The 23,600-nt window shown below is 37.8% G+C and overlaps 1 protein-coding gene across 1 annotated transcript in view; it reads right to left on the reverse strand.

Moving 5' to 3' along the window:
* Nucleotides 1-10,543: 10,543 nt before the first annotated feature.
* Nucleotides 10,544-23,600, reverse strand: part of ITGA9 (integrin subunit alpha 9) — a 487,954-nt gene continuing 474,897 nt past the window's right edge. The window contains exon 28 of the mRNA XM_040353279.1: nucleotides 10,544-13,261. Within this exon, the coding sequence (XP_040209213.1) occupies nucleotides 13,163-13,261 (99 nt within the window). The 3' untranslated portion in view covers nucleotides 10,544-13,162. The remainder of the gene's footprint in view (nucleotides 13,262-23,600) is intronic.

Consider the following 23,600-nt stretch of genomic DNA (forward strand, 5'->3'; position numbering starts at 1 on the left):
GGGTTTAACATTGAGTATATACCCCTTGCAGCTATAACAGCTTCAACTCTTCTGGGAAGGCTGTCCACAAGGTTTAAGAGTGTGTCTATGGGATTGTTTGACCATTCTTCCAAAAGCACATTTTGTGAGGTCAGTCACTGTTGTGGACCAGAAGGCCTGGCTCGCAGTCTCCAATCTTATTTATCCTAAAGGTGTTCTATCGGGTTGAGGTCAGGACTTTGTGCAGGCCAGTCAAGCTCCTCCAACTAATCCAGGTCTTTATGGACCTTGCTTTGTGCACTGGTGAGCAGCCATGTTGCAACAGGAAGGGTCCATCCCTAAAATGTTTCCACAAAGTTGGGAGTGAAAAATTGTCCAAAATATCTTGGTATGCTGATGCCCTAAGAGGCCAAGCCAAACCCCTAAATTAAAAAAAAACACACCATAACCCCCCCCCCCCCCCAACCAAATGATTTGGATCAGTGCACAAAGCAAGGTCCCTTTAAGACATGGATGAGCGAGTTTGGGGTGCTTCTGGAAGAAAGGCCAAACATTCCTATAGACACACTCCTAAACCTTGTAGACAACCTCCCCAGAAGAGAGAAAGCTGTTATTGCTGCAACGGGTGGGCCAACTCAATATTGAAACCTATGGACTAAGACTGGGATGCCATTAAAGTTCACGTGTGTGTTATGGCAGGTGTCCCAATATAGTGTATATGTGTATATATATATATATATATATATTTAACCATTTGTGTTTGTGTGTGTGTGTATATGTGTGTGTGTGTATATATATATATATATATTTATATATATATATATATATATAATCAGGTCAAATAAATTAATTCAACACAGTATAGATAAAAATGTTACAGTAAATACAGCCTAGAGCATTGTGTTCAAACATTATATATGCTAGTGTATTTTTAAAAAATTGCATCATTTTGTAATGTGAGTGTCTCCACCTAAAGTGGTTTATCATATTTAAATAAAATGTGGGAAACTTCTATCTGACAGTTGGAAGCTAGAGTAATTCAAAAACGACAGGCTTTTTTTTTTTTTTCAGGTAAAGCTGACAAGTGCTTAAAACAGTACTTGTTTTATTGCAGGTGCCATAACAGTTTCTTTCTAATCTGAAGTTGTAAACAGGTTTGCCAACTTTTTCTTTGGGCAGTCAACAATTCTGCTTGAACTCCAACCCTCCACTTTAGTAGAGGTTACATGACCAATACCCCAGGTCCCAAGACAGGCCCAAACAGTAGCCAAAGTACCAGTTCTACAGGATGGGAAATTTAAGGTGCATTTCACCATTCATACATTTTAGTGGACAAGTCGATCAGGGTAGTGGGTATAATTTTGTGAGTAAAGGTTTGGACCATCCTTATGAATCAGATGGCTGATCCTCCATAAATACAATTGAAATAAGAGCTAAATTAATTATATGCTTAGCAGAGCCCACTGCCAAACAGTAATCTCATCAATATTTTGTCTTGTTGGGAAACCTTAGGTGTTTCATTCGAGCCATTTGCACGCAATGTACTTGACATAATATACTGTGAGCCCCTTAAACCGGTAAGAGAGCTGCCGCTCCAGGTGAGCTCACTAGGGTAATTGATGTCCACTCAGAAGCAGATGGGTGCTGGCAATGCACAGGATGTGCAAAAACAACAAGGATATGGACAGCCGCACTCCAGTAACTTAAAAAAGACGTGCTCTTTATTGGGTACAGGAAAAAATACACTACAGGTGTCAGCACACAGTGGGATAAACAGCTGACGCGTTTCGCATTGAGTGTCAATGCTTAATCATAGCTATGAATAAGCATTGACACTCAATGTGAAACGCGTCAGCTGTTTATCCCACTGTGTGCTGATACCTGTAGTGTATTTTTTCCTGTACCCAATAAAGGGCACGTCTTTTTTAAGTTACTGGAGTGCGGCTGTCCATATCCTTGTTGTTTTTGCACTGTGAGCCCCTTACATGAAGCCAATTTAAAAGCACTGTACATAATCCTTCCAAACGGTCTTAACTAGAACTACTTATGCTGTATATGTACCATTCCTGCACTGGGAAAATGACTTTATATGTAGTTCTTTCCAAATAAAGTCATGATTTATTTATATGCCTCTTTGCTGATCTGCTGCATTCAGCTTTTTGAAACCAATGAAATATTGGCAAAACGTTGTCCTGACAGCATTTCTCTTACATCTTATAACATCTGAATTTCAGTAGAGCTGAAGGAGTAAAGTTAGTCAACCATATTTTGAAAGTTCTGCAATGCAAAACAATTATCGTAATAACAAAAATGTGGGCATAATAAAACGTTCAAACTAGTTGCAAACAGAATGTTTAACATGGAAAAAATGCGCACTGACAAATTGCTGTATATTGCACCACACGTCATGTCAACAGCGACATAATTAAAAACTGATTTTTATAAAGCTTGCTCAAACATTTAGGGTTGAGTAGCACATGTTCATTTCTCAGAGAAAATTTTCATTCATGCACGTTGTGAAGCAAAGTAAAAAAATGACTTTGTAGTCATTTTAGATTGAAGATTCACTTAGCTTAGTAAATGTGGGGAAGCAGTGCTGACTTTATTAATCAAAGCATGTGCAAACAAAACCTTTTTTTTTTCATTTTCCTTGCACATGCTTGGGTATTCTTTACAAAGTGAATTTTTACTTTGTTTCACCTTATTCGTTACTTCTTTATTAAGTCACTTTTTTAAGCTTTGGTTAAGAGTTAAAAAATTGTTGTCAAAATTAAAATGCTGTATGTAACCCCCATTGAAAGATGTATCCTAAAAGTGATACTAAAGTCTCTTTTTTTAAAATTTTAAAATAACAAATTATACTTACCTGCTCTGTGTAGGGGTTTTGCACAGAGCATCCCAGATCCTCCTCTTCTTAGGTCCCTAGCCAGCGCTCCTGGCCCCTCCCTCCTGCTGAGTGCCTCCACAGCAAGTAGCTTGCTATGGGGGCACCCAAGCCTAGCCACTGCTCTTTGTGTCCACAGCTCAGCGCCACCCTCTCTCTCTCCTCATTGGCTCACTAACTTTGATTGACAGCAGTGGGAGCCAATGGTACCCCGCTGCTGCCTCAGCCAATAAGGACGAAGAGTCCTGGACAGCCGAGACTCTCGTGCACCATCACTGGATCGAGATGGGACTCAGGTAAGTATTAGGGGGACTGCTGCACACAGAAGTTTTTTTTATCTTAATGCATAGAATGCATTAAGATAAAAAAAACGTCCGACTTAAGAACCACATTAAGCAGCCCATAGATGATAACGTTTTTTTTTTTTTTTTTGCGCACAACCCACTGATTATTTTGATTCACCCATTCACACACTTGAAGTGGATGGGGGAATCCTCTCTGCTGAGCTATTTTGTTCTGACAGTGGGGATACCTTAAAAGATTGACTTGTGTACAACCTCCTTGCCCATGCATGGACCGACATTCAGCCTTTTATATCTATCTGTGTTCATCACAATTGGGGGAATCCCCATCTCTTCCTGTTCAGGTGGTAGATGTCATTCAGATCAGAAAGTAAGGACCAATCGGTCAAAAGGGCCCACACACAGCAGTTACTACCTGGCAAAAATTCTAGCCCTTCTCCTCTCTTTCCAAAAGTTAAAAAATTAAAAAAGGATGGCTGAAATCGGCTTTAGCTATGGGCCATATTTATCAAAAGTTTGAATAAAAAAATAAAAAAATATATATTATATATATATTTATAGTAAGCTGTTTGAGCTATTGAATTTTGTAAACAATAGGATGTCTTCAAAAGAGGGTAAAGAGAGGCTTCATTCACACAGGCACTGAGGCTCATAGTCTGTGAGCAGACCATGTGCTTATGCAAGTTGAGCCACCAGGCGCTACAAGAAAGCAGCCCATGTAAGTAGATGGCCGTAGCCCCTAGTCCAAATTTGACAGGCATGCTACTGCGGGAGAGTGGCCCTGAACAGACAATGTCTGTCTTAATGCCCATAAACACAAAGCCCATTCATGAACTCGGACCAATGCTGCATTTGTCCTCCGCTGCTTCTCAGACGGAGAACTGAGCGATCAAATTGATGTTCACTTAGTTCTCTGTCTTCAGTGAGCAGAGAGGGGTGACTGTCTGTCCACTCTGCCCCTATTTCTGGGCATACTTTTATAAAAAAAAAAAAAAACAATTGGGGCTAGCTGCTCTAACACTTGATATAGTTGAATAATAATGTTAGATGTTGGATAGACCCTTATTCCCCAAAAATGATAAATCCAGATATTTGGCAAATGGTGGCAGAAAGGCACAATTGTGCTAATACAGAAGACGATCATTTGCAGGTTGATATATATAGCTCTGTATCGTCAATGTTCACTCAGTAGCCTATGAGAAATTTAAAAACTATCTGGAATCAGATTTTAAAGTACACTTAGGTCAAATATCCTATTCCTCAATTAACACTTGCAGTGGCTGGTATCATTTTTTTAATATCAATCAGTGTCAGAAAAGCTTTTTTTTTTAAATGGGTATGGATCTCATGCACACTGCAGCTCAAAAAAAGCTACTTTTACAGGCATTTGAGCTTTTATTTTAACTGGAAGGAGCTTCTACTTTGTGTTCTCTTCTGCAAATTTTTATTGAGCTTCTTTGAGCTCCTTTAAGCTTTTTTAAACATTAGCTGGGTTTTTTTCCCTCCCTTCTGCTCATTTTTCCTATATTGTTGTGTGTTTTCGAGCTTCTTTCTGCTTTTTCATTTTTTTTTTCACTTCTTTATGCTTTTTCGCACATTTCTGGGCACTTAAGCAAGCATTTTTGAGAGGAGCTTTCAAACAGAAAATATACCTGTTTTTTTCTGCCTGTAAAAGCATATGCATGGAAACTCCTGAAAAACACATACGGGTTGATTTACTAAAGGCAAATCCACTCTGACCTGCAATTGCACTGCAAGTGCACTGAAAGTTCACTTTGAAAGTGCAGTCGCTGTAGATCTGAGGGGAAGCTCTGAAATGAGGGAAAGCTCTGCTGATTTTTTATTTTCCTTGCCCCCCTCAGATCTACAGCGACTGCACTTCCAAGTGCATTTTCAGGTGAACTTGCAGTGCAAAGTGGATTTGCCTTTAGCAAATAACCCCCATAGTGTGCATTGACACATTGGCTAACATAGAGAGGAGTTTCCAGGCAAAAAAATAAATAAATGAGACCTTAAAAGCCTGTGCTTTTTGAGCTGTAGTGTGCATGAGCCCTAAAAATACAGGTTCCTAGGATCTGAACATTGACCTTCATACTTCTCAAAGACAAAGCTTGCAGAGCAGTTAATGTTTTTGTAGCAGTTACAGTCCCAAAAAGAAGCACCAATGAAAAACCTGCTTAATCTGTCTGCAGAATTAATGGCTAATCTAACCTAATTGCTATGTTGCCTTAAATATAAGATATGACGTATAATACCTATAGTATTAACAGTACATTCATTTATGTGTTGCCTTAACTTGTTCCTGTAAATGTAGCATTTGTTTACACCATACCAAGACTTATACATATAATTAAAAAAAACTCTACTAAGCATTGTTTGTATTGTATAGAAAAGATCACATAAACCATGATTTTATAGAGGTTACTGTGAATTTGTGAAAAAAAAAAAAAATACAATGTTGTCCCAGTGCCTCAGGAATGGCAGAAGACAACTTAACTAAAATAAAGAATTGGAGAATCTGTGAAAACTGTGCTGTCAATTAGTTTGAGGATGTGGAGAGACTGGGTACATGTACAAAGCATATTGGAGTGGCATTTACTGGACTGCATATGAGCTGGTCTGCCACCGAAAGGAAATCAAGTAAAAGTGTTCATTGGTTGTACTTTTTGCTTTCAAAGGCTCCTTCCTTTGTAAAATATCAACCTGTTTTTTTAGTTTGACTTCTCTAACCTCATGCTTGTCCCATATCAGTAACTTATAGAGAGAAGAGAGAACAACAACCATGAATTCTGCAACTTTAAAACATATTGGCGGAAGCAGTTCTCCTAATTCTGTCTATGCAGGTTCCCTATAAAGCAGGGGTGCCCAACCTTTTGAAGAGCGAGGGCCACATAAGCGACTTAGTAACCAGTCGCGGGTCACAGTGGGAAGATGACAGGTCCGTGTCCACTCTGCATATTCAAAGCGGACACAGACACAGCCCACTCTACTCTATGGGCCCTCTGATCTGATCAAATGGAAAGGGGATGGATTCTGTTTTTTAGCAGATCAAATTGGAGGTAGGCTGGTGTAAAAACAGACAATTGCCAACCCTCAATCCCAGAGCAGGAGGTCGCGGGCCACTGGTTGGGCACCCCTGCTATAAACTGAAATGGTAACCTGAAGTTCAAGCAGAACCAACGTTCTCCTCATCAATACTGTATACTGTATTTGGCAACAAGGATACCTAAAATTAACACTTAAAATGAATACTACAACAATGAATAAAGTCTTTTGTGAAATACTGTAAACAATATTGGGAGCAATTTCAATTACAGCAATTTCAGCTACATAAATATTAGAAATAGATATGTTTAAAGTAGAGCTGATCCAGATATATGTAGATATCTGCAGACCACATATTTACACCTCAGTTTTGTAATAAAATGATCAGATTATCTCTTTAAACAGTAGTTATTTTCCGAATAGGTCCATATACTTCACATTTATGATATTAAATAACATAGCCAGGTGTTTCCCAAGTTGGCCATTACAAAATAAAAAAAAAGACTAAAATGGCCAGTTTTGCAAATTCCATATAGCGGTACTGTATAAGTGTATTAAATAGTAGCAGTTCATAGGACAGACTAATTATTTCACCTAGTGTTCTATTTGGAGATCCAGAAAACATATTATGCTAATTTGGCTTTGAAAAAAGGCTTGCAAAGCCCAATTAAATTGAGGTACTCCTTCCTTTAAACAAGTAAAATGTTTCTTTAAAGAAACAATATCATCATTTAATTTTACAAGTTGGCATTAGAAAGTCCATGCATGAATGCACAAGAATTTTTTTTAATACTGTATTTTTAATACACATTTTCTGCTTTCTAGGGACACGTATTTTAAATTAAATTTCTACTATTGTAGCTTAATTGGGATGACACCTACTTTATATTTATTACATGTTCCCATAGAATAACTAAAAACATAAATATTGCCACCTACCTTTTTTTCACTTGCCTAAAAATCCTACTTATAACTTCTTTAACATTACATAAAAGGAAAAAGCTATGGTCACAGCATATTGTATGACATCAGCATTGTAATAGCATTATAAACAAGAGTTCACTACTGACAATCCAAAATAAGTTTACTTGAAAAGTCTCTTTTCGTGTTGTGAGTTTTGCCTGTTTGTTGGCCATCACATTCCATACCTTCCTGGATTCCCTGCATGCTTTTCAGCTCATCCTCTGCTGTTTTCTTTACTCTTTAATTTATAAGGGCTACATATGCTTTGTGTACCTTGCTGGCTGCTGTGATTCCTGTACCGTCTCTGTCGCCTAAAAATTCCTCCTCTCAAATCCGCTGTTGTGCAGAAGGCTCTTTGAAATGTGTGACACAGCATTGCGTGCTCACAGGGCATAATGCATATGTGTCACAGAATTAAGTAAATGCGTGGATCTTCACAAAGTAAATTTACAAAACTTGAAGAAGTAGGTTAAAAAATATTAAAATAAACTGGAAAATCATATATTTTTTTCCACATTATAACTTTAGATTTGACTATAGATATGCTTTAAGGAGGGAGCTGTGGAGTAATGTTCAATATAATTAGATTTTAAGTGTTTAAGTGTATTTTAAGTGTATGATAATATATACATGCTCCTTCATTGACTAATCACAGACTGTAGGTGGACCTTGCTCAGTTTCATAGTGTTATCACTACACATAGTACTCCACAGTCCGTTTGCAAAAATCTTAAAACTAGTTGAACATATCTTTCGGAAGGTGAAACTGTTCAGCTTTAAATCACATAACTGAAACCACATATTGTACTATACTTTCTGGCAATCAGTAAGGCCATTACAAGGAATCAGTCCTTCATTAAATAATACTTTGTGTGGTGGCTCCACAGGTTATCGACAGATTACTCTGATTCTGACCCAATCTTTGTATTGCTCTTCTTACCCCTTCTTCTCTCAAACCAATAAATCCCATTTCCCCACATTCAACCTACTCTCCTTAATGAATAAAACATTTAAAATTGAATTGTTTCCTAAATAGTCCAGCAGTGTCACCATAAAACAAGAATAAACACCCTTTAAACTCAGTGTTAGTAATCTGCTTATATTATAGGTACCAAGGATTCCATCCATCTGACTTCAAAGTAATTTCTTAATACTCTGAGATAGAGTCTTCCACAAGTCAACTCATTCCAAATGAGGCCAATCTCTCTTGCCCATCCAGTTTGGCTGTTTTCTGATCAAGGTTATGTGATAAACGACTCGGGAGGACCACATCCCTGACAGTGTTCTCTACTTAGTCAGGATATATTGTAATTTGGAAAGATGGAAGAGGCTGCTGGTAGTTGGCCGGCCTACACAATTTACCTTTCTCAGAGTAGCAAGAATGAAAGCTAAAAACTCCTGGCAAACAGTTAAATACATTGATCAAATTCATAGTATATCGGAGCTGGAGCTGGAGAATTTTCTCCACTGAAATTAGGTAATACAATTAGGTCTTGCCCACCTGTAAATGGATAGTGAATGAAAAAAATCAGAAAGATGAGCTAATCTCATCTTAGCATGAGCACTGCAGAACAACTGATTGGTTTCTTGTGTTTCTTCTCCCTCTCCCAAGCTGAACTCTGCTGTACATGGATTTGCAAGAGGCAGATATCAGTTTATTTGTATGTACTTATACTGCATGCATTTAAAAATCCATTAATTGAAGTGTTACTGAATACAGATTTAAAATAAATGTGTCTGTTATATATCTGCCTGGAGTTTGGCTGCACCTTGATTTTGCAGTCTGCCAGATAAAATCCCAAATATCTCTAAATTGCTGGTATCACTAATATTGTGCATGAACAGCTTAATGAAACTTAAAACTACAACTAATTTAAAGGGTCATGACTGACACTTTTTTATTTTTCATATATTTATTAGGATGTTGGACACGATTCATTCACACACATCTCTGTTGAAAATAGAGTCTTTTCTTTGAATTACCAGATATGTTGCTTTATATCCTAGACCAGCCATTCTCAATTTTTTTTGCCAAGAGGAACCCCTAAATTTATTTCTGGGCCTCGAAGGAACCCTTATTTAAAGAGTAACTTTTTTTGCAAAAACAAACAAACATTCCCCTCTCTCAAAATCATTGCAATGTACATAGATCACCCCAAAACAGATTTTTACCTTTTTGTATTCTGAAGAAATCTCTGTGTGTTTGTCTGTATCCATGTGGTAAGTAAATCTAATGGGAGTGGTTTTATAATTATCAATTAGCTGCTTCACCTGCAGGACTCTAATGAGGAAAATTACAAGGTCTGCACCCCCTTAGTCGTGATTTCCCATTGGGAGTTTCTCACCAAAAATTAAATTTTTGTTGCAGGGAATGCCTGAAATATGACTTGTATCTTAGTGCAGGCGTCTGGGAAAATCACTGAGCCAATCACTCAAGCATACAGGAAATTAGGTTGCAATCTGATATGACTAACTGGAGGTGTTCTGTACATTCTGTGTACAGAACACCTCCAGGTAGCCACATTGGATTGCACTTTACAAACAATTACAGTGCTGCAGATTCAAAAGGAAAGGTAATTTTTAATAACATTGAATTACAATATGACTTGTGTTTCAATTGTATATACTATATTATTATTATTTTTTAATTGGTTTAAAGGGTAACTCCACTTTACGTGGGGAAAAAAATAGCAAACAATAAATAGGGAGTCAATGGCCTCTTGCATTGGTGGTCAGTAAGAATAATGAAACGCATACAGACAGCTAATTGTAGTCATTCTGCTGGGTATGCCAATTGTTAAAGGTCCTGAAACTATGAAGGGACCATCAAATTGAAGGTCAACCAGCCACAACTCAAGGAGTCCCTAGCAACCTCTGGAGGAACCCTAGGGTTCCACAGAAGCCTGGTTGAGAATCATTGTTCTAGACTAATAGGCCTTACTTTTGTTCCCATAAATGTCAATCTTCCAATTATTGTAACTTAATCCTTCACACCATAATGTGTCTTCTTTTTTCTAGTAGCATTTTGTCTTAATCTATTCTCGAATGAAACAGCACACTGTGGCACCAATACAATGACCGCATTCGTTTCATGTAACAAAGGTTTGCATTTGAATATGTCATTGTGGAAGGTAATGGGCTTTATATTTTTTTCCTTATTTGGGCATGTGACTTTATAAAGGCCCCTTGGACAAATCCTGTATACATTCATACTGGTGAATCCCTCCCTTGGCTACAGTTTCGGTCTGTGAAAAGGTTTCACACATATGGATGGATGATGCTGATTATGCATCAAAGCATGACATGTTAAAGAAGAACTCTGGTCAAGCTGATATACTGTTTGAAAATGAGGAGCTTTCAAAACCAGAACATACAACCAATAATCACTTTTACCTTTATTCTTTGCAATAGAAAAGCAGCTTTTATGCAGTCCAGTGTCTGACACTATGAAATATGTGTGTCTGTGTCTACCTTTCTACAAATCATATTGACTGACACAATTTAAAAATGTAAATATATGAAAGGCAATTTAGGAAAAAAGTTACAACACAAATACTGCCCCTGCAGCAGCAGCAGTAAATAGTTTAAAAACACACAGTATAAGAGAAGTCCCTGGCATGGCAATAGTTAATGTATATATAAATGTACAAATACTGTGTAGCACAGTCGGTATGGTCAGCTTCAAGAGAGGCAAACATACCACCAGTCTGTAAACTATTTAACTTATCCCTTTTACAGCTATCTTAAAATATCATCAGGAACAACCCCTCTTGCTACTTTAAATTTGTAAAGGACAGGGCTTTGTGTTGCAAAAACCTAGATCTTCACCATAAAGAGACATTTAAGCAGAGTATTATTAAAAAAATACACGAAGACCCGAGCAAGCAGCTATAGCTCTACCCAAATAGGATGTTTCAAATCTTTTTGGTTTTGCATGAGTGTCCCTTTTAAGGAATAGCTTTTCTATTACAGACAGCAGTTTACAAAGGCCAGTATAATACATGAGTAATTGATGTCTTTATAATTCTTCTCTCAATTATATCTTGCATGTTAATGGTAAAAATGTTGATTTTTTTCATTTACAAATTTACAAATGTATGAGGTTTATAATTCTTTCTAAAAGTGCATCATATTTCCTCTCTCATATGCGCTCATATAGTGCTTTCATAAACACAATACTAAGCTATGCAGTGCACATAAAAGACAATAAAATATGGAAACAACATGACAATGCAAATATGTGTATGTGTGTGTGTGTGTATGCCTATATACACATATAGAGGTGATGAGCTTATAACTCCAAATGGTGCTTAAACATATGCATTTACTTGTATATGTATGTGTGTGGTACATGTACTGTGGAAAAGTTTTTTAGACAGGTGTGAAGAAATGCTGAAAATAGGAATACTCTCAAATATATATATTTTAATTTTTGTTATAAATGTACAAATTGCAAAGTAAGCAAGCAGAAGAAAAATCTAAATCAAATCAATATTCCATGTGACTACCTTTGGCTTCAAACCAGCATCAATTCTTCTAGGTACACTTGCACACAGTTTTTAAAAGGAACTCGGCAGCTAGGATGTTCCAAACATATTGCAGAACTAACCACAGATCTGTGGATGTAGGCTGCGTCAAATCCTTCTGCCTCTAAATGTAATCCCACACAGACTTGATGTTGAGATCAAGGCTATGTGGGTGGCAAACCATCACTTCCAGGACTCCTTGTTAAGACAGATACTTATCCATTATGCAATACCATCAGGGATGCATGAAACTGGCCCCAAATGTATTCTGTAGCAGGACAACATCCCCAAACATACAGCCAATGTTATTAAGAACTATCTCTAGCGTGAACAACAACAAGGAGTCCTGGAAGGGATAGTTTGGCCCCCACAGAGCCCTGATCGCAACATCATCGAGTCAGTCTGGGATGAAGACATAGAAGGATTTGAGGCAGCCTACATCTGTAGAAGATCCATGGTTAGTTCTCCAAGATGTTTTAGAACAACCTACCTTCTTCCGTATACCTAGAATTAATGCCGTTTTGAAGGCAAAGGGTGGTTGATGCCTAATATTGATTTGATTTGGATTTTTTTTCTGTTTACTTACTTTCTATTTTGTTTACTGATAAATATAAACTATTAACACCTCTTTTTACGAAAGCATTCTTCATTTACAGCATTTTTACACACCTGCCTAAAACCTTTTTTTTCTCTGTATAAGTATTCATCATCAAGCAAAAATGTAGCTACTGTTCCTCTTATACTGTAAATTTTGGAAACTAAAAGCCCTTTAAAACTTCCTGAATAAATGTTTTGTTGAGCATGATTAAACGTTGAAATAATGTGAACCCAGGTCTATTTTTCTAATCAGGTGAAGTGAACCTGCATTCCCTTTAAACATCCAATGTTTCAGTTATAGTAGACACTCTTATTTTTCTTCTGCATATCATTGAATGTTTAAAATCAAAAAATGTTCACTTCACTTTTTACTTTAGTAAATTAGCCATGGTGTTTATAGTTTCCAGAATTAACAGGTTTGAGGATTCAGTGGATGTAGCATCAGATATCAGTGCATTTAAAAAACTGTACAGCTATTCCTTACAACATGTCATCACATAAAAACACAACCAGTATAAAAGTTGTACATTTATAAAAAAAAAAAAATCATTTATAGGAAACAGGTCTTCCCCTGAAGATATACCATATAACAAATAATGGATTTATAAATATTGCTATTCACTGCAGCATGATGGTAAAAGTTTATCTTGGCAGAGAAAATTGTATTGCTCCAATCACTTCATCTAGCTTCAGTGGTTGCCTCAGGACACACTCTTCTTTGCTAGTCAGCTTGATAAAGGAATAAACAGCATCCAGGAGCCTCCGGAAAATCTGGAGAAGATTTTTTTCTTCCACATATGGAAGATACAAGAGCAGAGCCAATCAGCTAGCAAATGGGTGTCAGGTGACAGGGATGGCATATGCAGCTCACTGATTTTTTTGGACCCAGTCCCAACTTTCGTCATAATCTTTACGATTCTTTTCTGCCTCAATAATTTCTTTGTACCTTCTACGAAAGAATCCCATCTGAGAAGGAGAAAGGGAGAAATGCAAAAATGTAAATTGTGATTAAAATATATTATCTTTCTTAAATAAAAATATATTAAAAAGCATTTTACATTTGAAAAAACAAAACATCTTGCTGCTTGAAGCAAACCTGTTGGGAAAAAATAAAAATAAAATCTTTGCCTCCACCATGCCTATACTCACATTTATTGTCATTCCCCTACCTCTCTGATCCATGCCTCTTAGTAAAAAATCTGGTATGTTTGAGTATGGGGCGGCTCCCCTCTCACTCCTCACAATGTAGTTGTTAAGACCTGACTGGCCAATCACCAGGCAACAGCATTGTCACTTGGGCCAGGAGGGTGTTGTGGAGGCAAAACTTTATCTTGCAACCTTTGGATACTACCTCCCGTACCATCTGTTGGTTATATGAGCTTCCCAAACCTCCAGTTAGGCAATTGTGTACCCCCCCCCCCATGCTGGAGTTGGTGGGGGTGGATCTTCATGCAGACAAACATTTCTCTGCAGGTTTAAATTTCCTGTTTTGCCAAAGGCATTTTAAAAGGGGTTAGAAGGAGACGTGTGGGTCCAGGAACTGGAATCTAACTTGGAGGAGGGAAAAGGACAGTTTGATATAGGATAGGAAGGTGTGGTGTGTACTTTTATCTTCCTCACCTTATTATTAATTATTTTATCCAGCAAAGAGCATAAATTAAGATAGTCATGCTAAAGCCTAGTTACACTGTTATTCTGCAGACTAGCAGATAAACCAAATGGCTCTGTGGATGTGGACAAAGGAAAAAAACAATACAGACATACCCTAGCTAGCATCCATCACCATATAACTTGATGAATTAACACCAGCAGCTATTAGATATTTACTAGATCAGTCAGTTAAAGTCTGAGACTAGCAAAAGTTGAAGGGCAGATCCTACAAAAGCATACTGTATATGGATTGAGATATAGCTTCCAACTTCTTGTCAGTAGGGTTCTATAGGAAAAGAAAAGGCTCAACAACAAAACAAGTTTAAAATGTTGCTTCCTCATTGCCCTTCGTAGATTTTAGCACAAAAAACAATGTAAATACCCTTTTCTCACCTTTTTCTATGAGATCACAGGACTGTAAAGCTCTGGCTCCTCTGTGTAAATGTGTGGCTGATGCTGGATGCCAACAGGTAATGTTACTGTTTAAAGCCCCCTGCACATTTACACAGAGAAGGTAGAATTTTGTGGACACATGACTAGATGGGGAAAAAAAGGAAAAAGGTATTTGGATTTCAATTTATGCTAAATGCATGAAAGGCAAATTGGAATAATATTTAAAAGTTAGTTTATTTGTAAGCCTTTCAATCTACTTTACAGTATGTCTTCTATATGAATGGCCAGAGAATTGTTAAGGTGAGACACTGGTGGGTCAACTGCAGGAGGAGTAGCCCATTTTGTCACATGATCCTCAGCAAAACGATAGAGCACCAGAAACCATTTAAAATGAACTGCTTGTCTGATTGATTCCATCTTTATATATAAAATTATTGAATACGAGATGATGAGATAATATTTTGGCATAATTTTGAGGGTCTTTGAAAACTGAGCCCAGACACTGTGGTAGGGGAGGTAATCGTGTTCTTACTGTCACACAATGGGTAATAACTGCCACCTGCAGGACCATTTTAGAGAACACCAGTATACTTAATGAACTGGAAAAAATTGCTTTGTTGGCTAACTGGAGAGATTTCAAGGATTTCCAATATTCAGCCAACCAGCAATTTTTGATGATGGAAAAATCTTCCAACTCAACAACAAAAATAAAATAAAATAAAAAATATCCCATTCTCCTAGGGAACCTAATCAGAAGTGGCAAGTGGGAGGGGTTATTACTAAAGGGGACTGGCCTTCAGTTTCCTATGTGCCTAGTGTCCCTTTCTCTTGTAGGAGACAATAAAACCATACATTGCTTAATTGCAATCAAGCTGTGTTCCTCAATGGGCAATAGAGAAAAAAAAACATTTAGAATAGAGCACTGCAAATGAAAAGTTCAGCCCTAAAAGCATTCTGTTTTACTTATGAACAAATAAATGAATTCAATATGCCTGCTTGGAGATTTTGACTCAACTTTTTCACTTTGAAAGAACCTAATTTATTACAACACAACCACTGCAACTTCTGCAAAGAATTCTTATATGTGCATTTTCAGGAAAGTAGATGCTATATATAATATGTCCAAAGAACCTACATAAACTGATGCCGCGTACACATGATCAGGCTTTTGCCCGACCAAATCACATCGGAATTCCGATGGAACTCCATCGTAAAAATATAGAACATGTTCTATATCTAAAGTCCAATGGAATTCATCGGAATTTCTGATGAAAAAACTCAGATGGGGCTACACACGATCGGAAAATCGGATGGAAAAAGTCCATCTGACTTTTTCCATTGGAAAATCCAATCGTGTGTACAGGGCATAAGAGTCAAACTTTACACCTTGAATTTCATATAAAAATAATGTATATTAGAACATTTGTGCACATGCGTATTAAAATGAAAATAAAATGTAAATGCCAGTACTGAAATAAGTTTGATTTGTATCTTGTCTAATTATTTTTTGACAGACAAATCAGTACAGAAGTAAACGTAATTATGTGTGATGTAGCTATTGCTGTCCAAACGTATATATAATAGTGTAGTATATAATGCTTACATTTTCACACAGACAAAAAGAAGCTCTTGTAATCTGCTATATTCTATGTGCCTAGCATCTTAAAGGCTCAGCCAGGCTTTCTCTAAATTATGTCCTTTTATGTGAAGGGTGTTGGCATAAGATAAGGCATAAGTGTGCACCTAAAGCTACGTGGTGTGTGTACTGTCTGTGTCCTCTGCACATTGTGCACCTAACGTAAAGCTGGTGTTTCTCATATTTATTCCTAGAGTCAGGGATCTGCTCATATTATTACTACAGGCAGGGTATATTGCTGCAAGTACTTTCACGTGGTGTACTGTCTGTGTCCTCTGCAGTGTGCACCTAAAGCTACGTGGTGCGTGTACTGTCTGTGTCTGTGCTATTTTTCTCAATGATTTTCAATCATATTGCAGGGACCAGACATTGCATTAAAGCCTCAAGCAGTTTTAAATTACCTTTTTCTTATAGTAATCTCATTTTGTGCAGGGACAGTTCTAAACATGTGCCACTTCACAGGCATACTATAGACACCCAGCAGGTACGATATTTAAAGGATTTTTTATTTAAATTCACTTTAAGCATCATTAAAATCACTGCTCCAGAAAAAACTACAGTTGTTAAAACTTTTTTTTACATTGATACATGTTCCCTGGGGCAAGATCCAGGTTCTCAACCCCGTTTTACGACAATAACTTGCATATTAGGCTTTAAAATGAGCACTTTTGAATTCGAACGTCCGAGCCCCATGGACTTCAATAGGGTTCTAAATGTTCGCGCAAACGTTCGGTCCGTTCGAAGGTTCTGGTGCAAACCGAACGGGGGGGGGGGGGGGTCTGCTCACTTTGCAACTGCCTTTAACTAAAATTCTACATTGATAATGTAAGACAGAGTGTGCACAATTTCAGTCTATTTACAACACAGGCTGTTCCCAGTGTAGCAGTAAATTACACTGTGAAAGTGGTGCAGAGTAACCTCGAGAGCACTGTTCCATGCAAGTAGAAAATATCAAACATTCAATAGATTTACCTGTCTAAATTAAAAATATATTTCTTTCTGAATGTAATATAGAAAGAAAGCATATAAAAGACATCATAGGCACTCTCAAACAGGACCCTACTAACCCTTGTGTTTTATATTGTATTGTAACTGTGCTGTTTCCCCTAATTTTGTAAAGCGCTGTGAAAACAGTGGGTGCTATATAAATCCTGTATTATTATAATAATATTGAGAAGAAAAAGAAAAGCGCTATAAATTTATTTGGTGCTAAAAAGTGTTTTTCCACTCAATAGTAGAAATGCAATATGGGTAGATTCTAGTGTACTATATAACTTGCCCTGCATTTAGACTGTCTTCATGGTTTTTAGTGCAGTAAGTTTTATGTGCTGGATTATTGCCAATAAAAAAATTAACACTGGGCCATTGTTGCATTTTTCCTTTCAGTTTCACCGCTTATTTATAATGCATGTTAATGTACGTAAGGATATAATATTATTTCAAAACAATAACTCAGAAGATAATGGCAATGATGGATATGGTAAACCTTTTCATTTATTATGACCATGAGAACAAGCAGGAAGGCAAGCAGGATTATTTTCAGAAAATTGTTCTTAAACCCTTTTAAACAAAGTTCCTGTGAAATGTAATGCATAGCTTTTAGAGTTGGAGAGAATGATAAAGTGGTGCTGAGTTTAAACAGTATTATGTTTAAAACACAGGATCATTTTTTTTCAGTTCAACAATTTTGCTATTCAACTAAAAGGTTTTATCATTCTATTTTTTTTTTTTTTTTTTTTAAGGCATGGTGGTTTTTAATGCACATTTAAGCAGTAGCGGATAACAGCTTGATATTGTAGCTATCTGCAATCAAAGGACAGTCTAATTAGATCAATATACTGTATATTGCAGTATCGTCAACAAATATGCTTGGATATTTGAACCTTAATTGCTTCTCATCTGTCGATAATCCATGACTTTTACTCTTGCAAATATGATTTGCATGAGTCACATATTAAAGTAAATGTAAATGTCAACTACACTACATGGACATTGTCACATACATGTGAGAAGGCTGTTTTTACAAAGACATACTACCACTGTCAGGGAAGATACTTTTTATCTCTTTTTTTTTTTTTACAGTTTTTTTGCTATAGCTTCTGGACATTTACCCTGGACGCTGGCAAACCTGAGGGTAAGGAAGTGTGTAGGTGTACACTGAGCCAATGGGGGTTATTTACGAAAGGCAAATCCACTTTGCACTACAAGTACACTTAAAAGTGCACTTGGAAGTGCAGTCGCTGTGGATCTGAGGGGAAGATCTGAAATGAGGAGAAGCTCTGCTGATTTTATCATCCAATCATGTGCAAGCTACAATGCTGTTTTTTATTCTTCTTGCATGTCCCCCACGGATCTACAGTGACTGCACTTCCAAGTGGCCTTTCAGGGCACTTGCAGTGCACTTGTAGTACAAAGTGGATCTGCCTTTCGTAAAGAACCCCCAATATGTTTTACAAGCTTATCGCACCCTCACTTATGAAAGGTATGATCTTTGCACTTATACCCTAGTGTCAAATGCATTTTTATAATTACAACACTGAGCTCTACCTAAGGTTGCATTGTTATTAGAGCTACTTATATTTTTCATAGCTCAATATGTATTTTAGTATAGCCTACAATTATGCTTGGAATTTTTAACCTGCTCTCTATTTTTCGTTGTGATTCTCAGCAGTGTTTTTCTGCCGAGAAACCCGAGAGTGTGTATACTTACCTGTCGCCGTGGAAACCCGTGCATGCTCGAAATTAATTTGACGCATGCGCGGTAGCTTCCTAGGCATAGGTAGGGTGCAGCAAGATGGCGGCGACGGCATTGAATGTGACGTCACCGCGTTCTTGCCTTTCAAAAGAACCGCGGTTCTTTTTAAAGGAGTGTCTGTACACTCGGGCGGCAAGAGATTCTTGCCAAGAATCTCGTCAGGAAAAACAACGTTTTTTTCCTGACGAGATTCTGTCCCGTGTGTACAGGGAAGCAGAGACCTAGGGTGGAATAGCAGGGAGGTGGTGAGAGATCAGTGTGTTACCTCGGGTCCGCCGCAGCCAATACACTCAGCTTTGGGTTTTTGTCTTTTGAACGAGTTTTCTGTGCCGTGCATTGCTCAAATCTATGAGATTCATGTGAGTGTAATGTTTGAAGCTTTTACAGTGTGATATTAAATCGGATTTTTACGGTATCACGCTAGTGGAGTATTCTTTATATATTCACATGCGGAGCAATCTGGCAGTTAATTGGTTGGAACCTGGAACATCTGCTATCCGAGAGGTTTTTGTATACGTTTACACGCCGAGCACGAGAGTGTCAGGCCTCGTACACACGACCGAGTTTCTCGGCAAAAATCAGCAAGAAACTTGCTGGGAGATATTCTTTTGCCGAGGAAACCGGTCGTGTGTACATTTTCGACGAGGAAACTGCCAAGAAACTCGACGAGCCAAAAAGAGAGCATGTTCTCTATTTCCTTGACGGGAATGGAGAAAATTGGCTTGTCGAGTTCCTCGACAGCCTGACAAGGAACTCGACGAGGAAAAGGATGTGTTTCGCCCGTCGAGTTTCTCGGTCGTGTGTACGAAGCTTAAGGCATTTTGAGTTGGTGAGTTTTGCATCTGACGGGAGAGGAATCACTGAAGATTTGAAGTTAATTTGAACACTATCAACCTGATTTGATTTATGGACATTTTCAATAATAATAATTTTTAAATATTTTTGTATTTGTGCACATACTCACATATGTCACAGGGTGATGTTTTAAGGACATTATCACTTTGATTGTCTGTGAAAACGGACATTCCTTATAGTTTATTTATAGCGCTGCTTATATTTTTCTACACTATTTATAGGGTTTAAGAATATTATTTACAGATTAATTCATTTAAAGTAGCTACTTTACTATTTGATTTTTTCACAAGCGCAGTGGTGGGAACACAGGAAGGGCGGATTTATTTTGTTACCATTTATTTCATATATTATACCTATTGCAGTTTTGTGAATACTTTCAGGTGATGGCAGCAGCTATTAATTCCAATTCACACATTCATATACCACTACTGTAGGTGCCAGCGCATTACTATGACAATACCAATTTGTATATACAGGTAGTGCAGAATTATTAGGCAAGTTGTATTTTTGAGGATTCATTTTATTATAGAACAACAAACATGTTCTCAATGAACCCAAAAAACTCATTAATATCAAAGCTGAATATTTTTGGAAGTAGTTTTTTTTTTTTTAATTCTAGCTATTGTAGGGGGATATCTGTGTGTGCAGGTGACTACTATTACTGTGCATAATTATTAGGCAACTTAACAAAAAAAAAATATATACCCATTTCAATTATTTATTTTTACCAGTGAAACCAATATAACATCTGAACATTCACAAATATACATTTATGACATTCAAAAACAAAACAAAAACAAATCAGTGACCAATATAGCCACCTTTCTTTGCATGGACACTCAAAAGTCTGCCATCCATGGATTCTGTCAGTGTTTTGATCTGTTCACCATCAACATTTCGTGCAGTAGCAACCGCAGCCTCCCAGACACTGTTCAGAGAGGTGTACTGTTTTCCCTCCTTGTAAATCTCACATTTGATGATGGACCACAGGTTCTCAATGGGGTTCAGATCAGGTGAACAAGGAGGCCATGTCATTAGTTTTTCTTCTTTTATACCCTTTCTTGCCAGCCACGCTGTGGAGTACTTGGACGCGTGTGCTGGAGCATTGTCCTGCATGAAAATTATGTTTTTCTTGAAGGATGCAGACTTCTTCCAGTACCACTGATTGAAGAAGGTGTCTTCCAGAAACTGGCAGTAGGACTGGGAGTTGAGCTTGACTCCATCCTCAACCCGAAAAGGCCCCACAAGCTCATCTTTGATGATACCAGCCCAAACCAGTACTCCACCTCCACCTTGCTGGCGTCTGAGTCGGACTGGAGCTCTCTGCCCTTTACCAATCCAGCCACGGGCCCATCCATCTGGCCCATCAAGACTCACTCTCATTTCAGCAGTCCATAAAACCTTAGAAAAATCATTCTTGAGATATTTCTTGGCCCAGTCTTGACGTTTCAGCTTGTGTGTCTTGTTCAGTGGTCGTCGTCTTTAAGCCTTTCTTACCTTGGCCATGTCTCTGAGTATTGCACACCTTGTGCTTTTGGGCACTCCAGTGATGCTGCAGCTCTGAAATATGGCCAAACTGGTGGCAAGTGGCATCTTGGCAGCTGCACGCTTGACTTTTCTCAGTTCATGGGCAGTTATTTTGCGCCTTTGTTTTTATAAAAGGTTCTTGCGACCCTGTTGACTATTTTGAATGAAATGCTTGATTGTTCGATGATCACGCTTCAGAAGCTTTGCAATTTTAAGAGTGCTGCATCCCTCTGCAAGATATCTCACTATTTTTGACTTTTCTGAGCCTGTCAAGTCCTTCTTTTGACCCATTTTGCCAAAGGAAAGGAAGTTGATTAATAATTCTGCACACCTGATATAGGGTGTTGATGTCATTCGACCACACACCTTCTCATTACAGAGATGTACATCACCTAATTTGCTTAATTGGTAGTAGGCTTTCGAGCCTATACAGCTTGGAGTAAGACAACATGCATAAAGAGGATGATGTGGTCAAAATACTCATTTGCCTAATAATTCTGCACTCCCTGTATTGCCAGTGAGGGATTGAATAAATGTATATGTCTGTGCTATGCCCCCACACACATGTGGCCCTTTATATTTCTGTACAGCCAATTAACAGTCTTCATTTTCTGTTCTCAAACTGCCTTTTTCCAATACACGTTTGAATATGATTTGTAGCTGCCCATATGTCCACAAAAAAGATTTTAAAGTAATATCCACTGTTTGTATTCTTTAACATGGTTCACAGTTTTGTAAGTACTGTGCAGAGTCAGTTGTAACATATCAGCAGTCTCTGAAGGTCTCTTGGAACATGGGAATGGTAATAAACTCACTAACATCCTGGCCTATGCTTACCAAGAAGGAAAAACAGTGGTGGGATGGAATTCTGAAAAAGACTCATGGGTTTTCTTTTGGTTACCATTTATCACTATAAACAAATGCCTATATAAAACCTATAATCTAGAAATATATACATTATAGGATTGCTGTTAAGTTAAAATGTATATACAGTGCTCCTGAGGAGAAGAGATTAAAGTATAGATGAGGAAATTTGAAAAATACAAAGACAGGATACACACCATTTTGAAAGAGAGATCTACCAAAAAGTCAAACAGCTTCAAAAGTTAAGCTTAGTTGGATGTTGAACTAACACAATGAAAGTTCATCCAAAATTTCATAACAAAACAGACCTTAAGCCCTATTGCTACAATTATCGTTTTCCTCTAGGTTTTACTTTTCTGAGGGAGTATACAAGGCATACATAAAACGACTTGGCTCTCTCATTAAAGCAATGTGGCCAAGGTGTTATTCATTATTGTTCATAATTACTTCCAGGAACCAAACAGGGAAGCGAGTGTCACAATAACATGAGCAAGAGGATATCCATAAAAGCTGAATCAAGGAATGCCGTCTTGGAATGTCCTTTCACACAAAATAATCAGCCAGTGGAATTTAAAGGGATGCCAGAAGAAATAGCAGAAGCAACTCTATTACGAGGCTTTCAGATCGACTTGGATAACTTACTTAATGAAAATAGTACATTTTCAAGAGTATACTATAGGACATATGTTCCCCACAGCGTAATATTAAAGAGTCACATTTCTTTGCTAAGAAACTTGAATTCATCTACACATTTTCATGAAATTACTCTTTGGCTTCTAACATCTAATCTTTGAGTGTTTTTATTCCAAGGTATTTATGCAATTTCCTACCACAGGTATTAATCCAAAAGCATCTGTGGGTTTTCTAACAACCCTTGAAACTTTTATGAAATGTTTATCCTTTCATAATAGAAAGCAGGGGCAAACATGCAAAAGATTAGCAGCCTACAGTCCAGAGGATAATGCTAACCCAGCAGGACAGTTCTTGTTGCCACACAGGCCGAAGTAACTTGTCACTAATGGCACAAGGTAACAGTTCTGTATCCAAACAAGATTCAACATGGCAGTTTCCTTGTCAATTCCACCACTTTCAGGCCCCGTACACACGACCGAGTTTCTCGGCAGAATTCAGCCAGAAACTCGATCGGAGCTGAATTCTGCCGAGAAACCCGGCCGTGTGTACACTTTCGGCCGAGGAAGCCGACAAGTTCCTCGTCGAGCCAAATAGAGAACATGTTCTCTATTTCCTCGTTGTTCAATGAGGAAAGTTGGCTTGCCGAGATCCTCGGCGGCTTCACACAGAACTCGACGAGCAAAACGATGAGTTTTGCTCGTCGAGTTCCTCGGACGTGTGTACGGGGCCTCAGTCATGTAGTCAAACAGAGGAACACAACCTATCACCATCCCTGCCATATAGACATAAATATACCAATGTACAAAGTGTTGGTGGGAGGTTGAAGTGATCTGTACAGTTATTTATTTTATTTTGGAAAAAATTGTCAGATAGCGCAAGATTTAGCAGAGTATAGACAACAATGGCCCATGAATACAAAATGGATAATTCTTGGTAAGGTGATGATATGATAGTAAATTAATTAATTAATAATGGTAGTCCTTATTCCAGAA

This window comes from Rana temporaria, chromosome 5, assembly GCF_905171775.1.
Source record: "Rana temporaria chromosome 5, aRanTem1.1, whole genome shotgun sequence".
Taxonomy (NCBI): Eukaryota; Metazoa; Chordata; class Amphibia; order Anura; family Ranidae; genus Rana; species Rana temporaria.